The 26,924-nt window shown below is 39.7% G+C and overlaps 1 protein-coding gene across 3 annotated transcripts in view; it reads left to right on the top strand.

Annotated features, from left to right (window-relative positions):
- The window catches only part of nrg3b (neuregulin 3b), a 150,131-nt gene extending 123,582 nt beyond the window's left edge, over positions 1–26,549 (top strand). The window contains exons 3-9 of one of the 3 annotated variants that reach the window (XM_084434412.1): positions 7,206–7,279; positions 11,888–11,914; positions 16,169–16,271; positions 16,935–17,061; positions 19,933–20,045; positions 20,405–20,593; positions 25,364–26,549. In XM_084434412.1, the coding sequence (XP_084290538.1) occupies positions 7,206–7,279; positions 11,888–11,914; positions 16,169–16,271; positions 16,935–17,061; positions 19,933–20,045; positions 20,405–20,593; positions 25,364–26,012 (1,282 nt within the window). In that variant the 3' untranslated portion in view covers positions 26,013–26,549. Of the gene's footprint in view, positions 1–7,205; positions 7,280–11,884; positions 11,915–16,168; positions 16,272–16,934; positions 17,062–19,932; positions 20,046–20,404; positions 20,594–25,363 lie in introns of all 3 variants that reach the window. The other 2 variants (XM_084434411.1, XM_084434413.1) reach the window with 2 other exon arrangements.
- The last annotated feature ends 375 nt before the right edge of the window (positions 26,550–26,924 follow it).

The following is a 26,924-nucleotide window of genomic DNA, read 5'->3' as shown; positions in this document are numbered from 1 at the left end:
TAAGAGCCGCTAATTAAAGCACCAGATGCTTAAATGCGCCGCTTTGGCCTGTCTAATTGGTTAACGTATTTTCCCAGCCAAGCAACCTATAGTAAATTTCCAGGAAAAGTACAAAAAACAGCTTGAAACTCAGCTCAGATAGACGTGTTTCCCCTGAGTGATCTTACATCTGCTTGTCTTACTGTACAATCATCATCAGCTAAGCTGCAGCCACATAAAAGAATACAAGCATTTCCATTCTATTAATGTTCTTGGCTGAACCGAGATCCGTCTAACCCAGCCCCAGGACATTTCCCAACCTTCTGCATATTCTGCAACACCACAAGCTGTGTAACGGCAGGGATGTTTAAGTTGAAACATCTCCCCCGAACCTTTAGCTCTTTGCCACCCCGAGTTAGAACCTGTCACTTTTGTTCATGTGCCGCAGCGGTTTGCTCCCGTGAACATAACTCGCAGGCATGTGAAGACGCACAATTGTGCCTTGTGAAGTGGGGAGCTGTCACTAAACGAAGGCAAACTTTCTGAGGATACTTCAGGAAGAGACAGAGACCCAAAATGGCAGGGTTCTTGTTGACACAGTAAACATATGCCGTGCACTTGAAGATTAAATTATGGTTGTGGCATGTTTGAGCCCTTCAGCTTAATCTAAATATGATTAAATAACAACTCGGTTTGTGTCATCAACGCTAGAAACAGCCTGACATTATGAATTAGCAGGCACCTGGGAATGTCTGGCCTTGTTGGCACTCTGTGATGCCTACAAGTGGTTAGCATAATGTAAGCATATACTCTATAAAACCTGTAATTTCATTTAAAGCTTCGTTAGTGATGCATGGCATGCTTGAAGATATTGTTTCGTCCTTGTGTAATGAGAGAAAACGGTGAAAAACAATATTGACTCAGAGCAAATGTAATTCTATAATTCCAGTTTCAAGTAAAACTCCAAGAGACGTCCGTCACACTGATAAGGCGGCTGCTGATAAAGCATTTGTGTTTGTCTTGAAGAAAAAAAGATAAGAAGTGCATTTAATTAGGACCTCAATATGGTCAATTCAGCCTCCGGCTCAAAAATGTCTATAAAATCTTGATTAGAGTCCTCCGATAACAACAGCTTTAATAACAATATTGAATTAATAGAAATTTCACTCTGTTCCCATAAAAAAAAATAAAAAAAAACGTGTATTCAGGTGCAAGCTAACCTGTAATGAGTTGTCAATCAAAAATGCATAGATTTTTAAGAGATGCACCTAAAATCTTTGATTTCATGGAACGATTTTCCCAATGCAGGGTGTTATTAGACTCTGAGGCTTCAGAGATACTTTGAAACATTCACAAATCTCGTTGGCAACAATGCCCATCTCTCTTATTTTCATATGCGTTTCCGTGGTTGCATCAAATCCAGTGGGCACTAAGCCCATAAACAAGCCGAGTTACCATGGTGAATGTTACCACAGAGATGCAGAACCTATGCACACCTCATTGGCACGTTGATTCCATTAGTGTCCACCTCTTTCCTTCCCTGCAGGGGAATAGCAAATTAAATAAAATGGCATGATGAATACATCAAAGCGGTTTGATTAAAAAGGAAAGGATTAACCAGAGTCTATATATAAAGACTGAAGAATGATGGGAAAGACAATATCGCAATTTAACGGAATTACACTTATTGCCCTGACTGAAGAAGGGCCATGTAAATGATATTAAGGAGGATAAGCTTTTAAACACCTCTGAGACAGACTGCCGCTCTCACAGCTTCATTGGATTATCGCGCCATATCTGATGAAAAATGAGATATTCATGCTTTCATTGTGAAAGACATGCATCGTCGGTTCGGTTTCAGTGTTTATGCGTGTGTGTCAGCTTGCGTTGTGATGTGACGTGTAAGTGAGATGATCTTTGTGAACGTGCGCACTTTCACACCAGATCACACCGACACCTTCCATTGTTATTGACCTAAAAACAATATGTGGCAAAAAAACACACATTTATTTCCCATTGATCTTTAGTCTGACAACAGTGTAGTGTTGTGTGAACAATGGGAACAACTATGATCAGAGCCCCAAGGAAGCACTTGTGTCTGTGTCAGAGCTGTGAAACCTCGTCAAATGTGAAGATGGCCATCAATGTCTCTAATTCACTTCTCTCCCTCTTTCCATGTGCCCTTCACACAGTCGCTGATCCTCGCGCTGGTGGATAGACTCCACACAAACTGTTTTGTGACACAGCGCTGTGCTTCCTCTTATCTAAAACTAGCGCTCTGCCATGACAATGCCGTCGTCAGGAGAACTCCCGGTTGAGTGTTTGCGCTTCCGCTAGTATAAGCTTAGGGGGACTTATCTACTCATGCGTGATTACCATTTTAATAGGTTTATTTTCAAGTCAGGCTTTTGTGGTGTTAAAAGCATGTGAAAAGTAGAAAACTCTTCGTTTGACAAAGCTCAGGATAAATGTATGGCTCCTAAATGAGGATGCATTTGAAGAGTTGAAGTGCCATCTGAAAATTTCTTCTAGAATGGTCATTTTTATCAAGCTCGTATATTTAAGTTCAGTAATTACACTTAAATGACAATTAATAGGTCATTTTCATTGCCATTTAAGTGAAATTACTGAACTTAAATATACGAGCTTGATAAAAATAATCATTCTAGAAGAAAATTTCAGATGGCACTTAGAGGCTTTTGCATCTGAACTCTTCATTTATTCTTTGCTGCCTTGCTTGATTCTGTACGTACAGTATTTCATACCAGGGTATTCATTCAACTGTAGGAACTTTTGGCAAAGTAAAATGTTAGAATATAAAGTCTTCGAAAACATGCTTTTTACACTCAGTAGTAATTCTTCTGGAGTCATAATTTAATATTGAAAGTCTGGGTCTTGGACGAGGGTAAAACATTAAACTTAAAATTATTATACTTAAATGGCATTTGAGGAGTAGCTAAGTTAAATAATGAAATTATGCTTCTAAAACCATTTTTATGTCAAATTCATATAAAAAATGGTTGAAATCTGCTAATTTGAATAGAAGTCAACCTAGACTCCCAGAATAAAAAAACCTGGGTGATTTATATGCCCAGAACTGAAAAACTGGAGAGAAAAAAGAAAAAAAACACTTGTTGAATTGGTGGGGATCCATTCCTTGTTTGTGTGCTGAAACATCTTGAATGGTGAAGTGGAAATCAGTCAATGTCATTCAACAAATAAAATCATTCTGTTGCAATGCTCACTCTCCTCTCCCCATCCGCAAACCCAGACAGATACTTATGAATATGTATTGGCCGTATGATAATAGCGAAGCCAGGTTTCTTAAAGAGCACTTTTTTGACAGGGATGATGGGTAAGGAACAATTGAACAGAGATTGTTTCAAATATTGGCCTTATCTCACCCTCCAAATACATCAATAATAGTAAAGGATGTCAGGATCAGATAGAGCCTTATTTATGGAGGAAAGTTGTCACAGGATCTTGAGATGGCTTGACAGTGTCTTTGTGTAAAGGTATGTATTGTACAGTATGTGGGTGTGTGAATGTGGGTAGTATATGTAGCACCCACATGCAAGACATGAGCTCAGTCTGTTATGTGGGAGCTGTTTGACAGGGAGGAAAAGAATACCACCACGCACAACCCACTCACAGACACGCTTTCTTGCACAAACAAGCTCTCCTGTTTATTCCAACTTACATCCACATACCTTGAAAGCTGAAGTGTAGTTTCTGCTCAACCACAATCACCATATGCTATTGCAAAACTAATGACTGATTGGTTTCAAACAGGTTTCCCTACGAACACTCTGCCCATCTGCCAATGGTCAGGCAAGCAGAGTGACCCACCCTAGAACTCACGCCATTGGCTGAGCTGCTGTTGCCGTGCGAGATGGGTCGGAATTCTCAAACAAACAGAGCTACGATTTGATAGGGTCACGGAGACAGTGTTCGTCCCACTAATGGTTTACTTTTAGTCGTCTCTGCATATTAAGCTGGTACAGGAGTATTTTAACATCAGAGTATTTTAACACTTTTAACAGGAGTATTTTAACACTTCAGCTTTAATTAACAAACTGCGTTAACTGTGGTAGTCAAATGCGAGTCCTGCTTATTGCCTCGGCCTCCTTCGAGGGAAATAAATCATTTCTCTCCTTTTCTATCTAGCTGTAATTTAACCAACAGGGGAACGATCATTGATGCCAAGCAACATGTCCTTGAATGATAATGAAAAGCCATGAAGCAGATGCAGAAATTCAAGTTTACAATGTTGTTTACTCTGTAGGCACCTCGAATGTCATAAGCAGATGTGCGTACATTGATTTTCCTTTCCTCCAATACCAAGTAAACGATGCATGAAATGATTTGTTGGTTTGTTTTCTTGGCATACTGCTAAAAGCTCTACTGTACTGTCTACCAGAAAAGGGGAGAAAGGGGAAAAACAAATAGGCTGCCAACAGTCACGACCATCATTCTGCTGTCAACACGTGAGTCAGTGTTAACCAGGCAGTGAGCTAACAGAGCGCGAGGCAGAGAGAGATGAGACCGCACAACATGATCCTCACCTGCTTCCTTGACTGTAATTACAGTCTAACCATGTTATCCCCTCTTTTCAGTCAGTTTTCAGTCTCATTTCTGTTTCATGCAGCAAAGCTCAGTCATGCTTCCTCAAGCCAGACACATTGACAAGATTGAGTCTAGGCAGCTGTCGCACCGGATCCGGTGCACACTTGCAAACAAAGCCAGATGAAACAACATCAAGATCATCCTGTTAAGGTTTTTTTTCTTCTCGGCCTGTATGCTTGTTTCCATTTGTGAACTGTCATTATCATGGTATATCTCGTCAAAATTATGTTAGCGTTGCACAGGAAAGAGAAGTGATCACAGAGGCAGATCTCAGAATTGGGTAATTTTCAGGTAAACGTGAATAAAAGGCGCAGTGTTGCTGGAAAATTGAGATGAGTCTGTTTACAGCATTGAAGCCAGGTGTGTTGTATTTGTATTTTCACATGGGAGGACAACAGTTGTTGGGTTAAGGCGTTAAAAAACGCAAAGAAAGGACAAGAGAGATGGAGAGAGAGATTAGAAGATGTCTGAAATGCTTTTTGCTGGAGGGCAGCTGGTGTTCTCTGTGGTTCTTCTACACACAGATTCAGAGCACATTGCTACTTTTGGAAGAAGTCCCCTGTTTCACATAGATCTCACAGTAAGAGTCTAGTCAAATGCCTTACGGTCCCATAGCTCAGTTGGGATGTGACATAAATGTCAAGACTGTGTTATCTGTGCGAGTGCAGGCACCACTGAGCTCTGGACAGACCCGCCCTGTTATCCCTATTTTTCTTCTTTTTTTTTTCTTCTCCATATCACCACTCCCTCCTTTACATCCTCATCTTTTTCTGCATTTGGCTAATTTATAACATTTCTGGGTATTCTGATTTCGAATGTTGAGTCAATCTCTCTGTGAAAATGGCATAATGATGGATGGTGGATGGACATGTGGATGCAGATCTGTACTCCAAATGGATGTGCAGCATCACATGCTCCATCTAGAACTATTTAAAACATTTTTATGCTTCTCGTATAATTAGATGAATGCACTTTTTATGACTTGATATTAGCTTAGATATTAGTTAGATTGCATTGAATATTTGTACTCTTAAAATATATTTGTCACAGTACAGGACTGTTTAAATCTGGGTTGCTCACCCCAAAATGAAAAATCTGTCATCATTTACTCACTAACACAGTAAAAAAAAAAAAAAAAAAACCTGACTTTACAGTTCGGAAAATAGGCAAACCCCTGGCACTTGAGAACTCTGGTCTACAAAGAAAGCCCTGTCTAGTCTATTCCCCAGTACGGGTTGTGTTGAGCCATTCGTTAGTCTGGTTGATGGAAAAAATATGAAAAAGTTGCAATAAACGCGTTAAGAATCCACACAACGGAGGACTCTTATTCTGCAGTGCAGAACTGAGGAAGAACTGATGACGGGACGCGATATTTTTTTTCCCAGGATGGTAGGGGAAGACTCATGAATATTCATTAGGGAAGTCATCCCTGATTGGTCTTAACCCCAGTGACGGGTAGGTTTAGGGGCGTGGTTAGGGGTAGGTCATCAGACCCCCAGTGGCGGGTAGATTTAGGGGTGGGGTTAGGGGTAGGTCATCAGACCAATCAGGGATGACTTCCCTAATGAATATGCATGAGTCTTCCCCTACCATCCTGGGAAAAAAAATATCGCTGACGGGACAGTTTGATCTTCGGCTGACAAATCAGAGGAAAGGGGCGTTTCATTCCCGCCCACGTGTAGAAATCGAATATTCAAGTTATTTATTCATTTTCCTACCTCAGAACGAAAAACGAAGAATCAAGCTGAATTCTTGGTTTTCGTTTTTTTGGAAAAAATGAAAAATCGAAAAAGGAACTGTTTTCTCATTTTTCTATACTTTCAATAAAAAACGACTGAACGAATGATACACGGATTGACAACGCATCATGTTTATTTATATTTTATTTTACGAGAAACACAACGTTTTGTTTTTATTATTTGCAATAGCCGACCCCAGGGGGTTAAATGAAACATAAAATAAATAATTTATATAATTTAGTTATTATAGATTATAAAGGTTTTTAAACATCTGAAAGGTCATCTAAAGCCAGATGACCTCTATTTTTTTTTTTTTTTTAAATAGAGTCCGCCCAGTGAATTTTGCCCATTTCCACCACTGCTAACACTAAATAAAAGAAGATACTTTGAAATATTTGTTCTCCATGCAGTTAAAGTAAATGGGGTCCACTGACAAAAACAGTTGATTAATTATTCCAAAATATCTTCTTTTGTTTGTGTAAATGATAATGTTTTGGGTAAACTATGCCTTCAAGTGAGCTGCAGAAACAGAAGGTGACTAAAAGACAAAAATACAAACTATCCCCGAAATATACTCTACCTTCCAAAATGTTGGGGTCAGTAAGATTTTTTTATGTTTCTGTGTGTGTGTGTGTGTTTGTGTGTGTGTGTGTGTGTGTGTGTGTGTGTGTGTGTGTGTGTGTGTGTGTGTGTGTGTGTGTGTGTGTGTGTGTGTGTGTGTTTTCATTCTGATTTTCCAACTTTTTGGCTTTTAAAATTACATCCCCCAACCCCTAATATTGATGAAAATATTTGAAGTGTAGACACACATGTAATTTATATTTCTGTATTGAAATGTTGAACATTCTTCTTCTTTTGCAGGTGTAAAGAGGGTTACCGTGGACTTCGTTGTGACCAGTTTGTGCCGAAGACGGACTCCATCTTATCTGACCCAAGTATGTACTTTTGTCACAGTGCGTTTTCTTTGAGGGATAATATGATGGAATCTTTTATTTTGTGTGCTTCATACAGGGATACAGGAAAAATGAATGTGGTTTGGATAAAAACAAGGTTATTGAGTTATTTCCATTCCTACTAGCATGAACAACACAAAGCCCTTTGGCGACAATATGCTTCATGATACAGCAAACCAAAGATGATAGAACATCATTTACTTGTTGTTTACTTGCTTTCCAGTCTTAGTTTTAGGAGTTCCCGCCTCTCTAGCATCAGGTGAGTCTCTTAGCCTCCAGGGCTGAGAGTTCTCCACCGAATTCTCAGAAACGTGTATTGCTTAAGTAGTTAATTATACCTCTCTCTCTAAGTGCTGAAATTGCCATCACCCTACAATGCCACACTCATGAAAATCAGAAAGCATTTGCATATGCTATTTTCTCTATAGGAAAGCTGATCTCTAACTCTGCAGGAGCAGAATTCTTTTAGCGTGACAAATATATTGCGTAACCCGTTTACATTTGCTGTCTGATTCTAACAAGGCTCAGAGTGGCAACGAAATGTGATCAAGTGACTATTTTTCATGAAAAGTACATATCCCCTGTCATTAGGAAAGTCCCTGAATGAAAGCAATTGCTTTGCTAATTTTAGGTCGATGCTAAAGTCATTAGCCATTTCTGTGCTCAATGAGCTAGGAGAGTGTCTCACAAGTTAAAAAGGACAGTGGAGTACAAGTAGTCAAGGGGAAGTTCATAGTCACTGAAAAAGCTGTCAAAGAGAGATGTTTGCTTTCTTACAAGTTGGTAATGGAAAGATTTGTGAAACCTCACAAAGCCTTGACTCATAAACCCTTCTTCCTGTGACTCAACTTTCCGAGAGCTATTATACCGATATGAAAGGAAGTGTACAAGCCTTGGAGGGAGAAAGCGGAGAAAAGAGATGTCCAGCGCGAGATGAATCTGCAACACGGCTGTTTCTGAGTGCCTAGCGTCGTATGAATTGTCTAGCTTTTGGGGGGTGATCTTTTACAGCGAGTGATACGGCAACCTAAACTCCCATTTAGTGCACTTTGAGTTGCTGACCCTTCTGAGTGGCTATAGTAATGGGATCTTTCTGTAGCCTTTGTGTCCCTGATACTTCTCTTTCCTGTCTGATTTTCTCAATGAGAGCATTCATATTCCCGCTATCCATCAATCCCCGAGACGGAGCCCTCATCTCTAGCAGTGCCATCATCTCCTTCACGGATACACCTACACAATCCTGCTGGTATTGCCTCCTCCACCCTTCTGTTGACACCATTTAGCATTGAAGCAATTTTAGGCCACTGCTGTTGCAAATCTGCTAAATGGCTGAAGCTTTCGACATCTATAGTTTTTATTTTATTTTGTTGTATCCACATATTCAGCATTGATAGAAATGAGCCAGTTAATCCAGATTATGTGCTTGAGTTACAATCCTACCATGGAAACAAACACAACAGGCTTTGGAGCGGTCCGCATGAGGAGCAATCACAGTGCTCACAATTACAGCCTTTACAATTTTTTCATAGCCCATTATGTTTTCGGTGTATCTTTATTCCACCCTGTAGAGGCCAGTGTTTGTTTTTCCCCGTTCCTGGTTTGAGCCTGATGTGTTTGGTCCAGTGCATCTTTATTCACTTAACCCACCAAATGAGCCACAAATCAACCCCTGGGGGTGGCTTGGCTTTATCTGCCACCTAGTCTTTTGTCCCTGGAGCTTTTTCACAATATATCTCTGCTCAACACACTAGCACAAATCATCCGTCGACTGTCTTTTTTGTCTCCATATCGACTACCACACAAGTAAGATGTGAAAAGAGCCTCGCTTCTGCTTGGCCCCATATCTCCCCCCAGCTTCCTGGCAAAGGATAACACTGCGGGTCAGCGACTGCAGAAACCCCGCTGCTTAAAATGAGGAATGCTGTTGACTTTCTTTCAACTTTTTAGCCTGCATTGTATGAGCGATGGTGTTAGAGGAGTAGTTCATCCAAAAATGAAACCATTTTCTCACCCTCGTTTTTTGAAAGCTGTACAACTTTCATTCTTCCACAGAACACAAAAGGAGAAAATGTGTTCTTATGCTTTTTTTAGGGACTGATGTTTTCAAGCTATAAAAAGTATCAAATGGTCCATATAAATCGTGCACTAGACCTCAGTCAGGGAAGATGCCATATTGAATTTTACATGGAGGAAAACAAGCCTGTGAGTTTGCAAAGGGTCAATTGGCATTGGCATGTAAAATCCATTGAACTTACTGTATCTCTCATGTTTCGTTTTCATTCCCGTCAAAATTAAATGTGGCATTACCCTGATCAAGGTCTATATTCCAAGTCTTTTTAATGCCAAACATAGTTTTTATGCAAAACCACAGACCTAAATTTAAGTTCATATGAAAAGCAATGTTGTCCGATTCATGAACTAATTACTCTTTTGAATGTAATCTTTTTAATTAGTTTAATTTAGTTTTTTTATTTAGTTCACAAAAATTATTTGTTCATGAATCTCACTCATTTGGTTATCAAGTTCTGGTGGTAGTGGTTAAAAGCTCACTGGAGGGGACAATTTTCAAAAGCTATGTTTTTTTGTGAAAAGCTATTATACATCTTCAGAAGACTTATATATAGTGCATATGCCACTTTTATGAAGATGTTTTGAAGCACCAGCTCCTCTCATACAACTGTACAAACACGAGTGACAAGAAACAAGGTGAGTGCCTGAAATATTTTGGACTATCCCCCGTATAAACAAGGAGTTCGGTTAGTGGAGCCATTTTCAGAGCTCTGGGAAAAAATCTGGGGTTCAGCCGGTGACTCGAGGGAGACGGATTTCACGACTGACTTGCTCAGGGGACAGCGGCCCCTCTCATTTAGGTATTTATCTCTTGAGCATTAGGCTATGTAAGTAAGCCGCACAAAAGGAGCTTTCGCCTATTGCTCCAACTAACGGAAGGATTAAGGATTTGATTCATTTTTGTACTTCTTCCACTCAGTCTCTGAGCGACTGACGTTGATTCAGTGCACTGGATGCCATTCCTCTTAGACGGCGTAAATGTCTCCCAAGGGTGACGGGACAACGGATGGGAGCCTGTGGTTTATGGGAGCAGTACATCAGGAGCTTGCTGCCAGGATTCGAGGAATGCATGCATATCCGTGCTTAATGACTTTGTGTGTGTGGCTCATGACAGCACAGCGATTATGACAGGATGAATGTGGCAGTTATTGTGGGCAATCAGAGGCAGCCTCAGCATGAATGGGCCAAGCAATGCTGGCAGTAGGGATACGACAGAACCGCTGGATCATCGCCTGGGCCTTTTGTCTCACAGAGCTGTGTTGTGTTTTTTTTTAAATCTCACCCGATCCCACAACACACAGCGAATTCAATAGGCCCAGAGGAGAGACACTGTGCAAAAAATCTCGGGTAGGAGTATTACCAGCTATTCTGCTTACATTAGCATTTAAAACAACCTTTAAGCGATTCCACATACTTCATTGTGCCTGCACTGTGCTGCGGCTGCCAATAAACAAGGGCTCTGTCCTTATTCACCATGAATTTAAATCATAAGCAGGAATTGTTTAGGCTAAAACTACCATTCCTTGCATTCTCATTAAGAACTGCAGCACGACCTCTTTGAGAGAAAAAAAAAAACCATTTCAGCTCATTATTTTCCCACAGATCATGTTTAAATTGCAGCATGAATATATGCAAAAACATGTGGCGTTGAAAAATTGAGGCTGCGATGTGGCAATTTATCATTTGACAGAGGGTTTTCTGTCACTGGGTTTGATTTCTGTTTTTTCCCCTCTAAGTGTGTCCACTAAAATAATCTTTCTCGGGCAAGCCGTAGTCTATTTAAAAACCTTAGACCACCTCTGTCAGAAAAGCAATTAAGTGTGAGGGTTTCATTTTAATTTAAATGAGATTATATTACAGTGGCTTGAAAAAGGGGACTATTCAAATGAAAAGAGCATGAGTGTTCTTCTCTTTATCAGGAACAGCAGTTCTAAGGCTTCAGTGGGATAGAGAAGAGAGAAAGAGAGAGAGAGAGACTGGCGGTATTTAGAGAGGTGAATTGCTTGTCCATTGCTCTGCTGGTGAAGACTCCCTTAAAGAGGAGGCATATTAGTTCGAAGCCTTCAGATGAATTAATAACACAATTGTCTTTTCTAGTTGAAAAATAAGCATCTCCTGGGCATTAGAGTTGACAGAGGCATTTCTAAAGCCCATCCCTGACTAAATCTGGCTTCTCTATGGAAGCGTAGCTATTCTACAGGCAACTAACAGGCCTTTATGTGCTTTATATTATAAACTGCTTCACCCTCTTCACTATTGTGACTGCTCGTATCTTGGGTAATCAAGAGAAAGCTATTTTTGTTGTCGAAACGATGCCGCTACAGAATCCTTTCTCTTTCAGAACAATGAGCAGTTTTAGTTGACAAATCTCACTTGCTTTTTATTCACGGTTATTATCTGGGTGATTTAATACGTCTTTGTTTGTGGAAATCTGTATGATAACATCTTTCTCCCTGTTTCTATCTTTCTCTCCGTCTGTTTAACCACTTGTCTCTTTTTTGTTATCTCTCCCTGAAGCAGCAGATGAGCTGGGAATTGAGTTTATGGGTAAGGAAATGTATATGAAATTATATTATGATTTATATTTTTCTTTATTTTTAATAATTTTTTCATTAAATAATGGTTTAATTTTATATTTATATTATTAATATTGATATTTTATGACCCCATTTTATTTGAGAGACTACATGGAATATTTGTACTTTTAAAAATGCATTCATCACACCACAGAACCATTTAACTAGGTTACGAACTGTTATTATAAATGACTAAAAATAATCTAAGGCTTTTTCCTATATACATTCATATAAGTTGTAACTTGGCATCTTCATGATGTTAGAAAGAAAAGCAAACACAAGCTTCTCCCATTCTTGACCAACATTAATGTGTACAAACACACATGATGCTCTGTTCCTCATAGAAGCCTAATGTTCTTGAGTTTCCATGGAAACAGAGCAAAAGAAATGTATTGTAAAGGCACAGGGCAGCATCTGTATGGGCGATGCAGTCTGTGTGGCTTATGCGCATACATGTGTGTGCTCGCCTGTGTATGTGGCTGTTAATTACTGCGAAGCCTCGAGGTGTGCACCTTGCTGAGGTGGCATGTTGCATAGCAAGTCTCTGGGGATAAGAAATATCACACAGCCAAGGGCTAAATACATGCCTTTACCCTAACAAACCACAGCACCCACAGACTTAAAGCAGTGTCAACAATCAGGAGCCCAAAAAACTGCTGTGAAAATGGATTTTCCGCAAGCTTTTCCCTCTTCTGCATCCACACACCCTGCCCTACCGTCCTCTCTCATGTGCCTGACAACTGAAAGCATTTCTTTAAGTGAACGAGTGAATCTTGTGAAGTTTTCCATTAGTCGTGCTTCACACGCTCGCCTCAAGATTTCCTCAAAAACTGTCAGAGAAGGAGAGATAGCTTAAGTGGAACTGATATGCATTTCTGCTTCTCGGAAATGACTGCCTCAGTGATTTTAATCTGGATGGTGAGCGAGTCCAGTTGTTGGCCATTATGGAGAATGTTTTCCATGAGAGAGAGAGAGGCGTGGGGGGGGGTTGAGTGCACGTGTGCATGAATGGTCAGCTCTGTGCATTTGTGGCATGAGAGAGCATTTCACATGGGTGTATGTTTGTGAGGGAGTCTAGCCATCTGTTTGCAGAGACTCCACCAAACTACGGCTCAATATCCTGTGAGGACCAGTCTTTCAATCCCTGCTATCCCATTGCCCGTTCTTTGTTTTCCACAGATGTATTTTTGACAGTTTTGGGTGGCTTGTTTTTGCCCAAGATTAATCCATATAGATTATTCACTGAGTCTGATGCGGTGTTTGGAGTTTTTAGCCCCCAACGGCGCCTTCCACGCAGCGAGGGGATGGGTAGGTTTAAGGTTGAGGTTAGGGTTAGCTGCCTGGAAGGAGCCATTGGGGGCTAAAAATACCATCAAGCGTCTGATGCAGTAGAACTACCTTAAGCTCAGACCTGAACCCCTTTTAACGCCTTTATGGTGCATTGGATCACCGGATATAAGTCACACAACAAATCTCACCATCAATGTTCTGACATCTAGTGGAACTTCTCTCAGAAGACTTGAAGTTGTTTGGGAGGATCAGCTCCCTTTTAATCAGGGTTATCATCATTTCGATTTAAATTGAGAATGCTTCTTAAAGGAGTCATGACCTGTAATTTTCACTTTTCCACGAGAAAAAATGTATGTTATGATTGCCTAACGATTATACACTGGCCGGGAAGCCGATATTTAAAAGTGAAGCGTTTGTTTACCCCTGGGTTCGTCAACCAGCCCACGTGCACGCGCACTCAAATACGTGATATAAATGTCAGGATATACCATATATGGACACCGCGTAGACCTATGCTGCAGGAAGCCCGCCCTGCCCCTCTCCCCCTCATATTCAGTCGAGCGCCGCCATTACTGAATTCCGATTCGAAGTACGCACTCGACCATGAAAGATGCAGAAACGTGGTGCACACGTGAGTTGCTCTGTTGTTGACTGCCAGAATCAAGGTCGCGGCCAGGTCGGGTTCATTCACAACTTGCGCCATGATGTCATTTTGGAATGATATGCTGAAGCGTTACCTGCGGTGTCAACCCCCCTCCTTCCTGCCACCAATCAACGCGCCCCTCATTTGCATTATTACAATGACCGTCCACGACAGCCAAAATATCGCATCAGATCTCGCGAGACAATAATGCCTTCAGAAAGAAGGGTCAGAGGAGCTCTGTGTTTATTTTTTTTCCACTTTTTTTCCACTTTTCTTTTTTAGAAGGGCCTGAAAGACTATAATAGAGCGTGGGTATCCAAGGTAATACCAGGTTATGACTCCTTTAAAATCCACCACATGAGTTTGATTGTTCAAGACAAACTTTGAATGATGGCTTGATAAAGCCTTTTTTTGTATTTTATATGTCGTCGAGAAAGACAAGTAGGGCTAGGTGATACATAGAATATAAGGGATGTTATCAAAATATCTACGCCCATTTCACTCCCCATTTTCATCTCAGAACAATGACAGCTGATAGGTGCTGTTTTCAGACGCTCCCGTACATATTTGTCTGAGCGCTCTATGAAGAGAGTCAAAGGTTTCTTTTTACAACATGTTTTTGCAGTGTTAAGCATTGCAACCAATCATAAACATGTATGTTGAGCGTGTGAACAAAATGGCCACACAGAAGTGTTTAAGGTAGTCAGTGACGCATCCACTCAAAATTCTGGAGTTATCATTCACCACGCTCACTTACTGTGTTCTACACACTTGTGAATCGTTAACCCCTTTCACACAGCAGTCCCGGTAAATTGCCGTAAAATTGCCAGAGCGACTTTACCGGTAAATTCACAAATGTGCTGTTCACACAAGCAACAGCGTTGTGGCTTGTTACCAGTATCAGCCCATTCACGCATCAGTTCCAAAATACCGGTAAACTCTGTGATGATGTCATTAACCGGAATTTACCTCTAAAGTTGTTGACAAATCTCTTCATCCGCCCGGACAAGGAGAAGAGTTTTAGTTTCGGTATAACTCCAATTTGAAGACATTTGTAAACAGTGCTGAGTAAACGTGCCATCTGCGTCATAATTTTATGAATGGCCCAGAGCCGTTGCTCTTTCAATGGCTTCTGATTGGCCCAAATCACTTCTTACGTCAGCGCGTTCTGACCTCGTACATGCAAAATACCAGTAATCTTCATTGCGCCAGAGAAACAAGGGCGCAGCCATCTTTAGAATATTGTCTTTGAACTTCCATTTTGCGGTCGCTCTGTATATTTGTATGGCATCGCTGTCCAGGAGTTACTAGCTGATGAAGTAGATTTACATAATGTAAAGTTAACGAAATTTATCATGAGGATAATAATGTTTAAAGCAGATGTCTTAACAAATGTCAGTAGACCGGGAAGATTTTAAAACGAGCCGTTCATTCATAAATCGCTGTGAAAATACAGACCGGAAAAAAAAAGACAAGGAGCGCAGTGCTGAAAAGGGGCGGGGCTACATAAGGTCTATACCAGTAATTTACTAGTAATGTTACAACTTCCCTTACGAGTAAATAGCCGGAACCAATTTACTGGTACAATTGAACAGGTCCTGTTCACATATGATCTGTTACTGGTAAATTACCAGTAAAGACTGTATGTGTGAAATGGGGCTATTGTCTTATAACCAACAAAGTGTAAACTCGATTTAAATAAGAGATTCATATTTGGCTATATCGCCCAGCCCTACAGAAAACCATTCATTTTAATTTTATGGACCAAGGAGAAAGAATGCATTTCCCAGCATGATATTAACTTATTTTTATTATTATTAAATCAGTAAATTCCACTTTGTGTAATGTAATGTCAGGTATATCCAGTTCAATAGTGCTGGATTCTTATAAACCAATCATTAGGCAGATTCTTACGGCAAGTGCAATTTAAGCCTGTCTGACCACTGACACATGAGTGTTTTAGCTGACAGCTCCCTGCTTGTTTCTCTGCTGTCTATCCCCCATCATCAAATCAAATATGATTGTGTGCACATGGTTGTGTGCTAGTTAAACATGCCAAAATGGTATAACTAGCCAATTAGTTTTGAAACAGTCCCTTTCCAATCATCTCTAAAAATTCTGATTCTCTTGCACTGGGAATGTTTCCATTACTGAGTCATTGAATTTTCCTTACAACCTACAAGAGCCAATTAGCTACATTAGGTTATTTTGTTCAATCTAGACTGGCACAGTGATGATGACTGTGAATAAAGCCTGAAGATGAGTGTGTGTTGTCCTTGTCTGTCTTTTCAGAGAGTGCAGAAACCTATCAGAGACAGATTATGTCCATCTTCAGCATAGCCATGGGAATCAGCCTGCTGGGAGTGGCTTGCATGGCTCTTTACTGCAAAAACAAGTGAGTCCAAAGTCCAAACCATCCTTGGAAGCTAGAATAACATTGTTTTAACACAATAACAAGTTTGAGTGTTTTTGAAGAGATGTTGTGGATCAGTGACATGATGGTAATGTTTTTATCCTGTCTGGTAATTTATTAAAAAATACGATACATTAAAAATACAATTCATAACGACTTAGACCTCTTCCAATCTGAAAATGTAATTCTTGAGAAGAAAACAGTATCATCAGTATTAATAAGTAGTTTAGCATAATCTTTTATCATAATTTCTTGAAAAAAAAACATATTTTAACAAATTTAATAAAAAACATTTTTTACATACATTTAATTTGGCAAGGTCTGTAAAATCACAAAATAATAATAATTATAATTATAATAATAATACTAATTTGGCATTTTCATGACAAGAATGTTCAAGAATTTTTTAATTAATGATTCATGATTTGTTGTAATAACTGTTGAAAATAATAAGTAAGATTATATTTGTATTATTATTTTTTTTAAATAATATGAAATCAACATGAATACAAAGGGTACATTTCTAAGGATTTGTATGTTTTAAACTATATTAATAAAAGATTATTGCTTCTCTTTTCTGTCATTGACATTTCTCATTGCACAAAATAAAATTGTGTGGTTTAAAAATGTATTAACCCTTTGCAGGAGACAAAGAGAGAAGCATCGAGCCCATCTGACCGAAATTCGCAACTTGAGAGACTGTACTGTCAACGCCTCTGGTCTCATGTCTAAATCCAGCCCCAGACTCGAGAGCACCCTCCAGCTTCAAAAGGTGACGCCTCGCAGCTGCCGTTTGTTTATGTTTCAGAGCATATTTGCATGATGTCCACATTTGTGCTGACAGTCCGCATTATGATCACTTATCCGAAAAAAGCCTACATCCCCGCACCCATGCGTATACCAAATATATATGTGTACGGTCAGAAATCAAGCCACCCACGTGTGCTGTAACCGTTATGGAGATTCAACTAAAGTCCCCTGTGCATAACAGTCAGTAATGAATACAATTGGCCAGCAGGCTGCTGAAGGAATGATGCCCTCCAAGGCTTTACTGCTTTCCAACCTGCTCCGAAGATCCCTCAAGCTGACAGAAATAACATTGCATGCAGCTCGGGGAGTAAACACTGCATCCATCTGATGCAACAGTCAAAGGTAGCCGGCCACCTAGCTGATGAAGAACTGGATGAATAGAGTTGCATTATCCAAACTGGAATATTAGTCCCGTACATAAATGTTGACGGCTCACGTTCCCATGTGCACTGTCAGGTCCAGTAAGGGTAAAGAATCGAGCCTCAATTATTCCCAATGGTTTACCTTAACATTTCCTTGCAGATGCTTTTATACCAAAGTAATTTGTACGAAAGTGCATATACTGCATAAATGACACAGGGTGTAGCGTATCAGATCAGTGTCACTCTTGCTAATCCAAGCATGCAGGGAAAACCTTGAATTGGACCGCTTATATAATCGTCACAAAAATCTGCTGAGCCAGCAGCAGACGACTATAAAATTAATTTAAAAAGAGGCTGAGAGGGGGAGCTCCAATCTTTTCTTCAGACTTCACTTGAATTCTGCATGTTTCATACCCCCACCCTACAGGTTTTTTATTTTATTTTTTATTTTACATTTACAGCAGCCAGTACTGCTGTTCTGCTTCTCCTCCTCTGAGTTTTCTCGCCCTGCTGAGGCGATGAAGGGGTGGTCAGAAATCATCCAATTTTCTTGTTGGAGAGAAGAACAATGCTAACAGGTCCCCAAGGAAGCAGCAGTGTTAAAAGGACATGCTTTTTCAGCTGTAAGGCCCCAAACTAGTTTAAAGTCAAACTCAATCGTTTTAATGATGTTCCACAGGACAGGCAGAGGGAGATTTCACTAACTGGAATAACTGCATTATCGACTGTCTTTTTCAGCTCGGGCGACATTGGGGGGTGTGGGATACTTATTGCGGACTCTCAGAGTGCTGGGTTGTAGTAAGATAATGGCTTTAATTTTAAGAGGGGGAACAGAAAAAAAATACTTCAAGAATTCATTAATGTAATCTTGTCTGGGATTAATTCCTGACTGGGGTAGTCAAAAAGGGTGAATAATCAGTGTGTCTCGCTTAATCTGCAGTTTATATGTAAAGTCTAATTAAAGTGACTTTCTCTCACTGAGGGGCCTGTATATCGCAGAGTGAGCATATATACAGCCTCTTTTTTCAGATTTCAGGATCCCTTTATTTCATCTTTGGCCTGTACATGTGTGTTCCTACTTTTATCTGCCTGTACAAGTGAAGGGAAGTGAGATGAGATGCTGTACAGCACAAGAGTAATCATACATGTCATTTGCGGCGGGTCGTGTCCACACCACTTCATGAAATAGCTTGCGGCAGGGATGTGTATAATACAGAGGAAGCTTCTGAGCAGGAATTTTCATTTTGTTAGTGCGTGTTATAACGAGTGGCAATCCGCCGCTGGAATTAGATTTTAATGTTTTGCTGAGTGGTTGTTGCAGTTGTCATCGTTGGTGGAAAGCAAGGCCGTTCTAGTTAAGTCATGAAACAAAATGCAAACTAATGTGTTCCCATTTCTCATATCACTACCATTCAAAAGTGAAAGAAAGAAATGAATGCTTTTATTCAGCTAGGACCCATTAAATTGATCGAAAATAACAGTAAAGACTTTTATACTGTCACAGATTTCTATTTCAAAATTTACACAGCAATATTAAGCAGCACAACTGTATCAACATTGATAATAATAAGAAATGTTTCTTGAGCACTAAATCAGCATTAAAATGATTTCTGAAGGATAATGTGACACTAGACTAATCGTTGCTGGAAATTCATCCTTGCCATCAAATAAATTACATTTTAAAAAAAATATAATACATTTAATAATATTTCACATTACCCTTTTTACTGCGTTTTGATCAAGTAAATTCAGCCTTGATGAGCATAACATACTTAAAAATTGTACTGACCCCGAACGTAGTGAATGTACACTGCAGTTTGGACTTATTAAAATAATTGATATTAGGATGGACACCGAACCAAATGTAAAAAAATCGTACTGCTGGACCAACAAATCATATTCAAGCCCCAGTCACTGATCCACGCATTCATCGATAGATAGTGGTAGATACAAGAATGAAGTTGTCAAATTAAATGTCACAACATTATTCAGGCATGTGAACTTGGTTAGAAAGAGCGATTGCTCTCTCAATTCAGTGTGTAATGATAACTTAGCAAGTCAATGTGCTATTGAAATTGTTTTAAAATAATTCTATGGACATTTCTAATCGCAATGTTACGTTTACATTTCAAATTTGACTAGGGTATGAACAAATGCTCTACTACAGACCTGATCCGTCTAATCAAAACCATAAAAGATCATTCAAAATTATTTTTGCATAACCTAGTTAATATTCATGAAGTGAGCCTTTAACATTTCACGACATCACAGCCAGCACTTCTGTGCATCCACTCATCCAACTTTCTCACTTTCTAACTCTCACTGTGTTGACACCCATGAAACATTCACACACGGATAGAAAGACCCATGAGTCATACATGCATAGGAATGATAATCACTGAGGTCATCTATAATATAGTTCTGTTCGCTTGCAATTAATAATATCTTTTATTTCCTGTTCGTCTCTACAGAGCAGAAGAGCCCATGGTTTCTCCTCTCCACAGGCGGCCAGCATAGTTCTCAGCAGCTCTAAAGTCTCCCTACCAAATCATAATCGCAGTCTCTCCATGGGGAAGCGCTGCAGGTACTTTCCCAGTGCTTCACATCTATTGTAAAACTTCTGACACTCCGTCCTTCTCCACAGAAGTGAAAGCAATGGAGGAAGAAATTTAATCAGCTCTCAATATGGCACCATATGTTATTGTCAAAAATGCACCACTTAAAAGAATTATAATAATTGTAATTGGTAACAACCATGATGATCAGCATTTCTTAATTATGGTGGAATAATTTTTTTCCACAGAAGTAATTTCCAAGCATTTATTCATCTTGATTTCTAGCATTTGAGCCAGGTGGTAAGCCTAAGGCTTTCTTGTATAAAATCTTTGAAATAATCTGTGATCTTTGTCTTCTCACTTTGGAAGCTTTTATATGTTTCTACAGAAGCTGCTCCTTCTCCTCAAGCCCCGCCCTAAAACACAAGGTAACCAATTATCGAGTTGTCTCAAAGTGGACTCCGCCCATCTCTAGAGCGGGCCATCATCTCATTGGAGGATCTCGAGATTCTCTTCATTCCTATAAACATCTCCAGGAGGTGGAGGTCAATGAGGTGATGCCACAATCTTTGAGAAGGTGAGCAATAAAATGCAACAAAATGACAAACACACTTTTTTTTAGCTCTTACTGCAATACTTTTCAGCACAGTGTAGATTTTTTTCATCAGATTCTTAAGGGTTCATGTGTGTGTTTTTAACTACTGACACTTATATGGGGTCCCCCCATCTCCCGATTGTTGCGCAATACCGATCAAAATTTTCTCAATATGCAGTAGGCCTATAACATTATAATATTTCATGGATGCAAGCCAAGACAATCAGTCTATAGCCTACATGACAACACACACACTTAACAATTTTTGATAATCCGATATAGTATTCGTAAAGCAACTCTGACATAGGAGTTTGCATTGGCTAAAGTTGTTTGGATGCACGTTGTTTTATGACAAGGAGAAGCAAAGTTGTGCATTACAATGCAGACATGACAATAATTGGCAACAATCTGGCGCACGTACAAGAGCAATTAATCAAAATAAAAAGACAGTAAAAATATTTCTACTTTATGCTGTTTTGACTTTCTATTCTTCAAAGAATCCTAAAAAAAAAATTATCCTGGTTTCCACAAAAAATATTAAGCAGCATATTAACCATTTTAAACTGATAATAAGAAATGTTACTTGAGGAACAATGGCTGTTGAAAATTCAACATTGCCATCACAGGACAAATTAAAATAGAAAACAGTTATTTTAAATTGTAATAAATCACAATAGTACTGTTGTACTGTATTTTTAATCAAATAAACGATAAAGTTCTGTTTATGTTATGCGTGCGCTGCAGTTCTGTCGTCTGTCGCTTTAAAAGCTCGAGCTCTTTAAAGCAAGATGGATTCTGATTAGCTGTTATAGTTTTTATAGTTCATCAGCTAGAAAACATGGTTCTGAAAGTGATTCCAACTACAGTGATTCTAACAATTCTTTATTCTTAGGACGATTGTTAGAACAATGTCTTTATCATTATCGTTATAGTTATCGTCCTTGGTGTGAACGGGCCTTTGCTCTTGAATTTCCGAGCAATGTTCTCATTACCATGCCAACTTGATCCAGCTTCACAGCGACTTGTAAACTCTGCTCACTGCCAAACTCTCTCTATTTGACCTATTTCCATAATTTACATTCTTAAATAGTGCCGCTTTGAGCTTGGAGACTCATTTAAGGGATGTGATCAAGCACATATGCACTAACACACTTACAGAATGGGGTTTTCTTTTTCCCAGTGTGTCAGCAGCAGAGATCTCGGGATCTTTTTTTTTCTTTTTTTTTAAGTCTGCTGGATTACCTCGACTTTTGCTTAATTAATTTAAGTATGTGTCTGAAAGCACAACCAGTGGGTTACCCCTCTATAGGGGTCCACAGTATTCAGCTATTGTTATTATTGTTCATGATTAATTAAATATTGATAAGCCTTTCTGAACCTTTCTTAGTCCAGTCTTGGCCGGCCCAGAGAGAGACAGACTGGGGCTGAACTGACCTATTTCTAGACTTAACTGCATTAAAACACCAACACCATCCCCGAATCTTTCTCTTGTTGCCATGGAGACACCCTCTAGTCTAATGGTGGAAAAAAAAAAAAAAAAGTGAGGAGAGGGGGGAAGATGGGCACGCACAGCTCGCTTATTCCCCTCACTATGACAGCAGAAATGTTGTCAGTGTTATATATTAAAAAAAAAAAATTGAAAAAAAAATTCTGCAAAGACACATATTTACCTGTCAGAGATGAAATATGGATTGAAACTGTGTGTGCCATCGGTGCAGTTATATTTAGATATTGTTTTGATTTGCTGAGATCTGCCGGATTAACCTGCAGCTAGAATACACTTTTAATACCCGTGCATTGTGTTATAGGGCTCAATTATTTAAGCCCTGTTATTTAACAGTCTTTGATGTCAGACAATAACTCAGTGGTTAGATGAGCTGGGGTTTCTGGGAAGTGACAAAGCATACCATTTTTATGTGTCTGATTTGGTGTTATGTAAAACTGTATTTAAATGTCATCTTGTCAAGGTTTAGATAAGAGAGTGATAACTGTGCTAGTTTGAATCCTTAACACTGAGAAAGCCACAATATTTCCTATGATTTTACATCTGACAAAACCCTAGATAACCTCGGGTCGTTCACGTCGCAAGATCTGAGTGTTACTCCACAACAGTTTCTCAGCAAAAAAATAATAATATATGTTTTGCTTTTTCACCACAAGGTGTGCTCGATTTGATAAGAAGTCTCCTCTTGCAGATCAAAACCACAGCTAAATCAAGTAGCGTGGTCTTCATAAAATCATAGGTCTGGGTGAGGAATACACAGGCTTTGATTAGAATGGCTTAAATCTATGATAAAGCCATCGGAAGAGAGAAAGTGCTTAGTGTTAAACTCTGCATTAAATGAAAAGTCTATCCATTTTCTAAATGCATGTTATAGATCTTTTTGTGAAAAATGCATCCGTGCATATATTTCTCTCTCCTTTTTTTTCTTTATTCGGATCTTTCGTTGAAAACGACAGAGTTATCTCTGGTGACATATGCAGGACTTGTCCAGTCATTTAATCCCGGAAGCTTGAATTCATCTGCAATCTCCACTTTTGCGTGCCACGCTGACATTTTAAAATCCATTCAATGCATAGAACCAAGTTCCTGTCCTACATTTTTTTCTTTTTCAATAATTCCTTACACTCAGATGTATGTCAGATCTGTTCAATTCAAGTCTTCAATTCAGTTTATAAGAAGTCTCGAGAAAGGTCTTGATTATCAAACAATTATCAGATTAGCGATATATATATATATATATATATGTATATGTATGTATGTATATATATGTATGTATATATACACTCACCTAAAGGATTATTAGGAACACCATACTAATACTGTGTTTGACCCCCTTTCGCCTTCAGAACTGCCTTAATTCTACGTGGCATTGATTCAACAAGGTGCTGAAAGCATTCTTTAGAAATGTTGGCCCATATTGATAGGATAGCATCTTGCAGTTGATGGAGATTTGTGGGATGCACATCCAGGGCACAAAGCTCCCGTTCCACCACATCCCAAAGATGCTCTATTGGGTTGAGATCTGGTGACTGGGGATCATTTTAGTACAGTGAACTCATTGTCATGTTCAAGAAACCAATTTGAAATGATTCAAGCTTTGTGACATGGTGCATTATCCTGCTGGAAGTAGCCATCAGAGGATGGGTACATGGTGGTCATAAAGGGATGGACATGGTCAGAAACAATGCTCAGGTAGGCCGTGGCATTTAAACGATGCCCAATTGGCACTTAGGGGCCTAAAGTGTGCCAAGAAAACATCCCCCACACCATTACACCACCACCACCAGCCTGCACAGTGGTAACAAGGCATGATGGATCCATGTTCTTATTCTGTTTACGCCAAATTCTGACTCTACCATCTGAATGTCTCAACAGAAATCGAGACTCATCAGACCAGGCAACATTTTTCCAGTCTTCAACTGTCCAATTTTGGTGAGCTCGTGCAAATTGTAGCCTCTTTTTCCTATTTGTAGTGGAGATGAGTGGTACCCGGTGGGGTCTTCTGCTGTTGTAGCCCATCCGCCTCAAGGTTGTGCGTGTTGTGGCTTCACAAATGCTTTGCTGCATACCTCGGTTGTAACGAGTGGTTATTTCAGTCAAAGTTGCTCTTCTATCAGCTTGAATCAGTCGGCCCATTCTCCTCTGACCTCTAGCATCAACAAGGCATTTTCGCCCACAGGACTGCCACATACTGGATGTTTTTCCCTTTTCACACCATTCTTTGTAAACCCTAGAAATGGTTGTGCGAGAAAATCCCAGTAACTGAGCAGATTGTGAAATACTCAGACCGGCCCGTCTGGCACCAACAACCATGCCACGCTCAAAATTGCTTAAATCACCTTTCTTTCCCATTCTGACATTCAGTTTGGAGTTCAGGAGATTGTCTTGACCAGGACCACACCCCTAAATGCATTGAAGCAACTGCCATGTGATTGGTTGATTAGATAATTGCATTAATGAGAAACTGAACAGGTGTTCCTAATAATCCTTTAGGTGAGTGTATATGTATGTATGTATGTATATATGTATGTATGTATATATATATGTATGTATATATATATATGTATGTGTATATATATGTATGTGTATGTATGTGTGTGTGTGTATATACATATATATATGTGTGTGTGTGTGTGTGTGTGTGTGTGTGTGTGTGTGTGTGTGTGTGTGTGTGTGTGTGTGTGTGTGTGTGTGTGTGTGTGTGTGTGTGTGTGTGTGTGTGTGTGTGTGTGTCATTTTAAATATTTAATTTATATTTAATATTTTAAAATACAATAATTTATAATTTTGGCTAATCCCTTTTCTTAAAAAACGTGTTTAATGAGGTTTATCATTTTATAAATCTTTTTGTTTTTGTCAGAACCTATTATTTTAACTATAAAGTTGTTTTTTACTGTCATTTTATGGTTTGCATGTTACCATAGATCTTCCTCTACCCCGCCCAAATGATATTATTTGCACAGACCTTTAAAGAAAATGTCTTAAAAAGCCTTAAATTTGATTAAAAAAACCCTGCAGATATTCTGCCACAGGCACACAGCACAAGCTGCAGATTATACATAATTACACTGAGATTCAAAATTCCCACCACCTTGAAATCATTTGATATCTGCTGTGATTGTTTTGTTTAGGCTATAAAATCATTTTCACTACAAGTGGTCGAGCACTTTCTTTCATGTGTAACGGACAAAATCAGTGTAATGTTGAAGAGATATAAGTACTAATTCCCTCGGTTTCTCGCTCTCTAGGTGCCAGTCCCACTCGGACAGCAATCAACAAAGCCGTTGCAATTTGAATATGCAAATAATGCTTTCCGCCCATTCTAAAGGAAAGATGGGCTACACCGATGTTCCGTGCACTCGTCTTGACCAGGGAACCACCTTTCCTCCCCCTTCTTTCCGAGCCCACTCCGTACCCATTATCCCCTCGGTTCAGGGACCTGATTTTGGGGATGGAGGCGGGAACGACAGGGGTAGGGGAGCTTCCAGCTACAACTTAATCAATCCTGAGGCTGTGGCAAATCCCAGCCGATCACTTGCCAGCTCCTCTACGATGGTGCAGGATCCACAGACACTCACCTGCTCTGAGTCTGCACTGATGTCAAGGGGCCAAATCAAACACAAAAGCCTTGTTACCTACACAACGGCCTTGGGATCAGGCACAAGCTCTAGGAGAGCAAAGACTGTAAATTCTATGACCGTACTGGGATCAGCGGCGAAAACCACACAGTCCGCCGCCAAACTGCTATCCAAGGCGGGAGGAGAAGAGGATCGGTCCACTTTCGGGGAAGCGCAGCAGGGGGACGGTTTACAAACCCCATTTGTGGGGGACAAAAAAGACAGCTCCTTTTCCAACGGGGTTAGAGGCGTGGCCTGCCTCACATATCCCAAGAGCTGATTGGATAAATGAAAAGATTGCTTTGGAAACTCCATGTTGGTGTGGATGGGACTGCGGCGTCCCCGCTTGTGCAAGACACTTACTTTTGGAACTATTTTACTGCATTGTGAAGTACTATAACTACTGACAACTGAACTTAAAACACTGCATTACTGACGACACAATGTGAATAGATGCGAGAGAATGAAGACTTGGTGGGATGTTGATCTTAAGAGGTACCGAAAAGGATTTATATGCCACTATTTAACAAAAAGCTTCAATTTAGAAACCAAATAGTGTGTCATCTCAATGTTGTTTCTCTACTGTAAAGAAGAAAAAATATAATAGATGTCAAAACTATATGTATGTCATATATTCCATGTATATGGCATACCGAGTGACAAAAATAAAGATGCAAAACATGGTCATGCAGAAGCTTTTTTCCAATAACTGCTGTTCTATAATCTCAGCCCAGCTCTGTCTTTTTTTGTCTGTTTTGCTTGAGGTCTTGAGAAGAAAACGGCAGTTTCTGAATAAAATCTGAATGTCACCCTGTCATTTGATCAGAGAGTATCTGCCCGTATCGGTACGATCAATGTTGTGTGTCTCACACCTTCTGTTTTCAGCAGAGAGCTCGCTGAGCGCCGCAACCAGGTATCTGCAACTATCGCCTGAAACGATCCAACGAACGTGCTGAACGGAGAGAAACCGGCAGAGTCACCGTCTGTCTCCATGGCAACAGAGATCGGATGCGGCAGACTCTCTATCCAACAAGACCATCAACGGATTTAATCATTTACTTGTTTATCTCCTGTGAAGTAGCTCTTGCTAATTAAGCCCAGACTCATTATTTTGTCTCAGCTATTTTGAAACCGCAAAAGGAGGGCTAAAAAAGTTTCCTTAACTAGCTCGTTTTTTTTTTTTTTTTTCAGG

The sequence above is a fragment of the Rutilus rutilus genome (genome assembly GCF_951802725.1).
Source record: "Rutilus rutilus genome assembly, chromosome: 16".
NCBI classification, from domain to species: domain Eukaryota; kingdom Metazoa; phylum Chordata; class Actinopteri; order Cypriniformes; family Leuciscidae; genus Rutilus; species Rutilus rutilus.
Note: the sequence above shows the minus strand (reverse complement) of the source record. Positions and strands in the feature narration are given on the sequence as shown.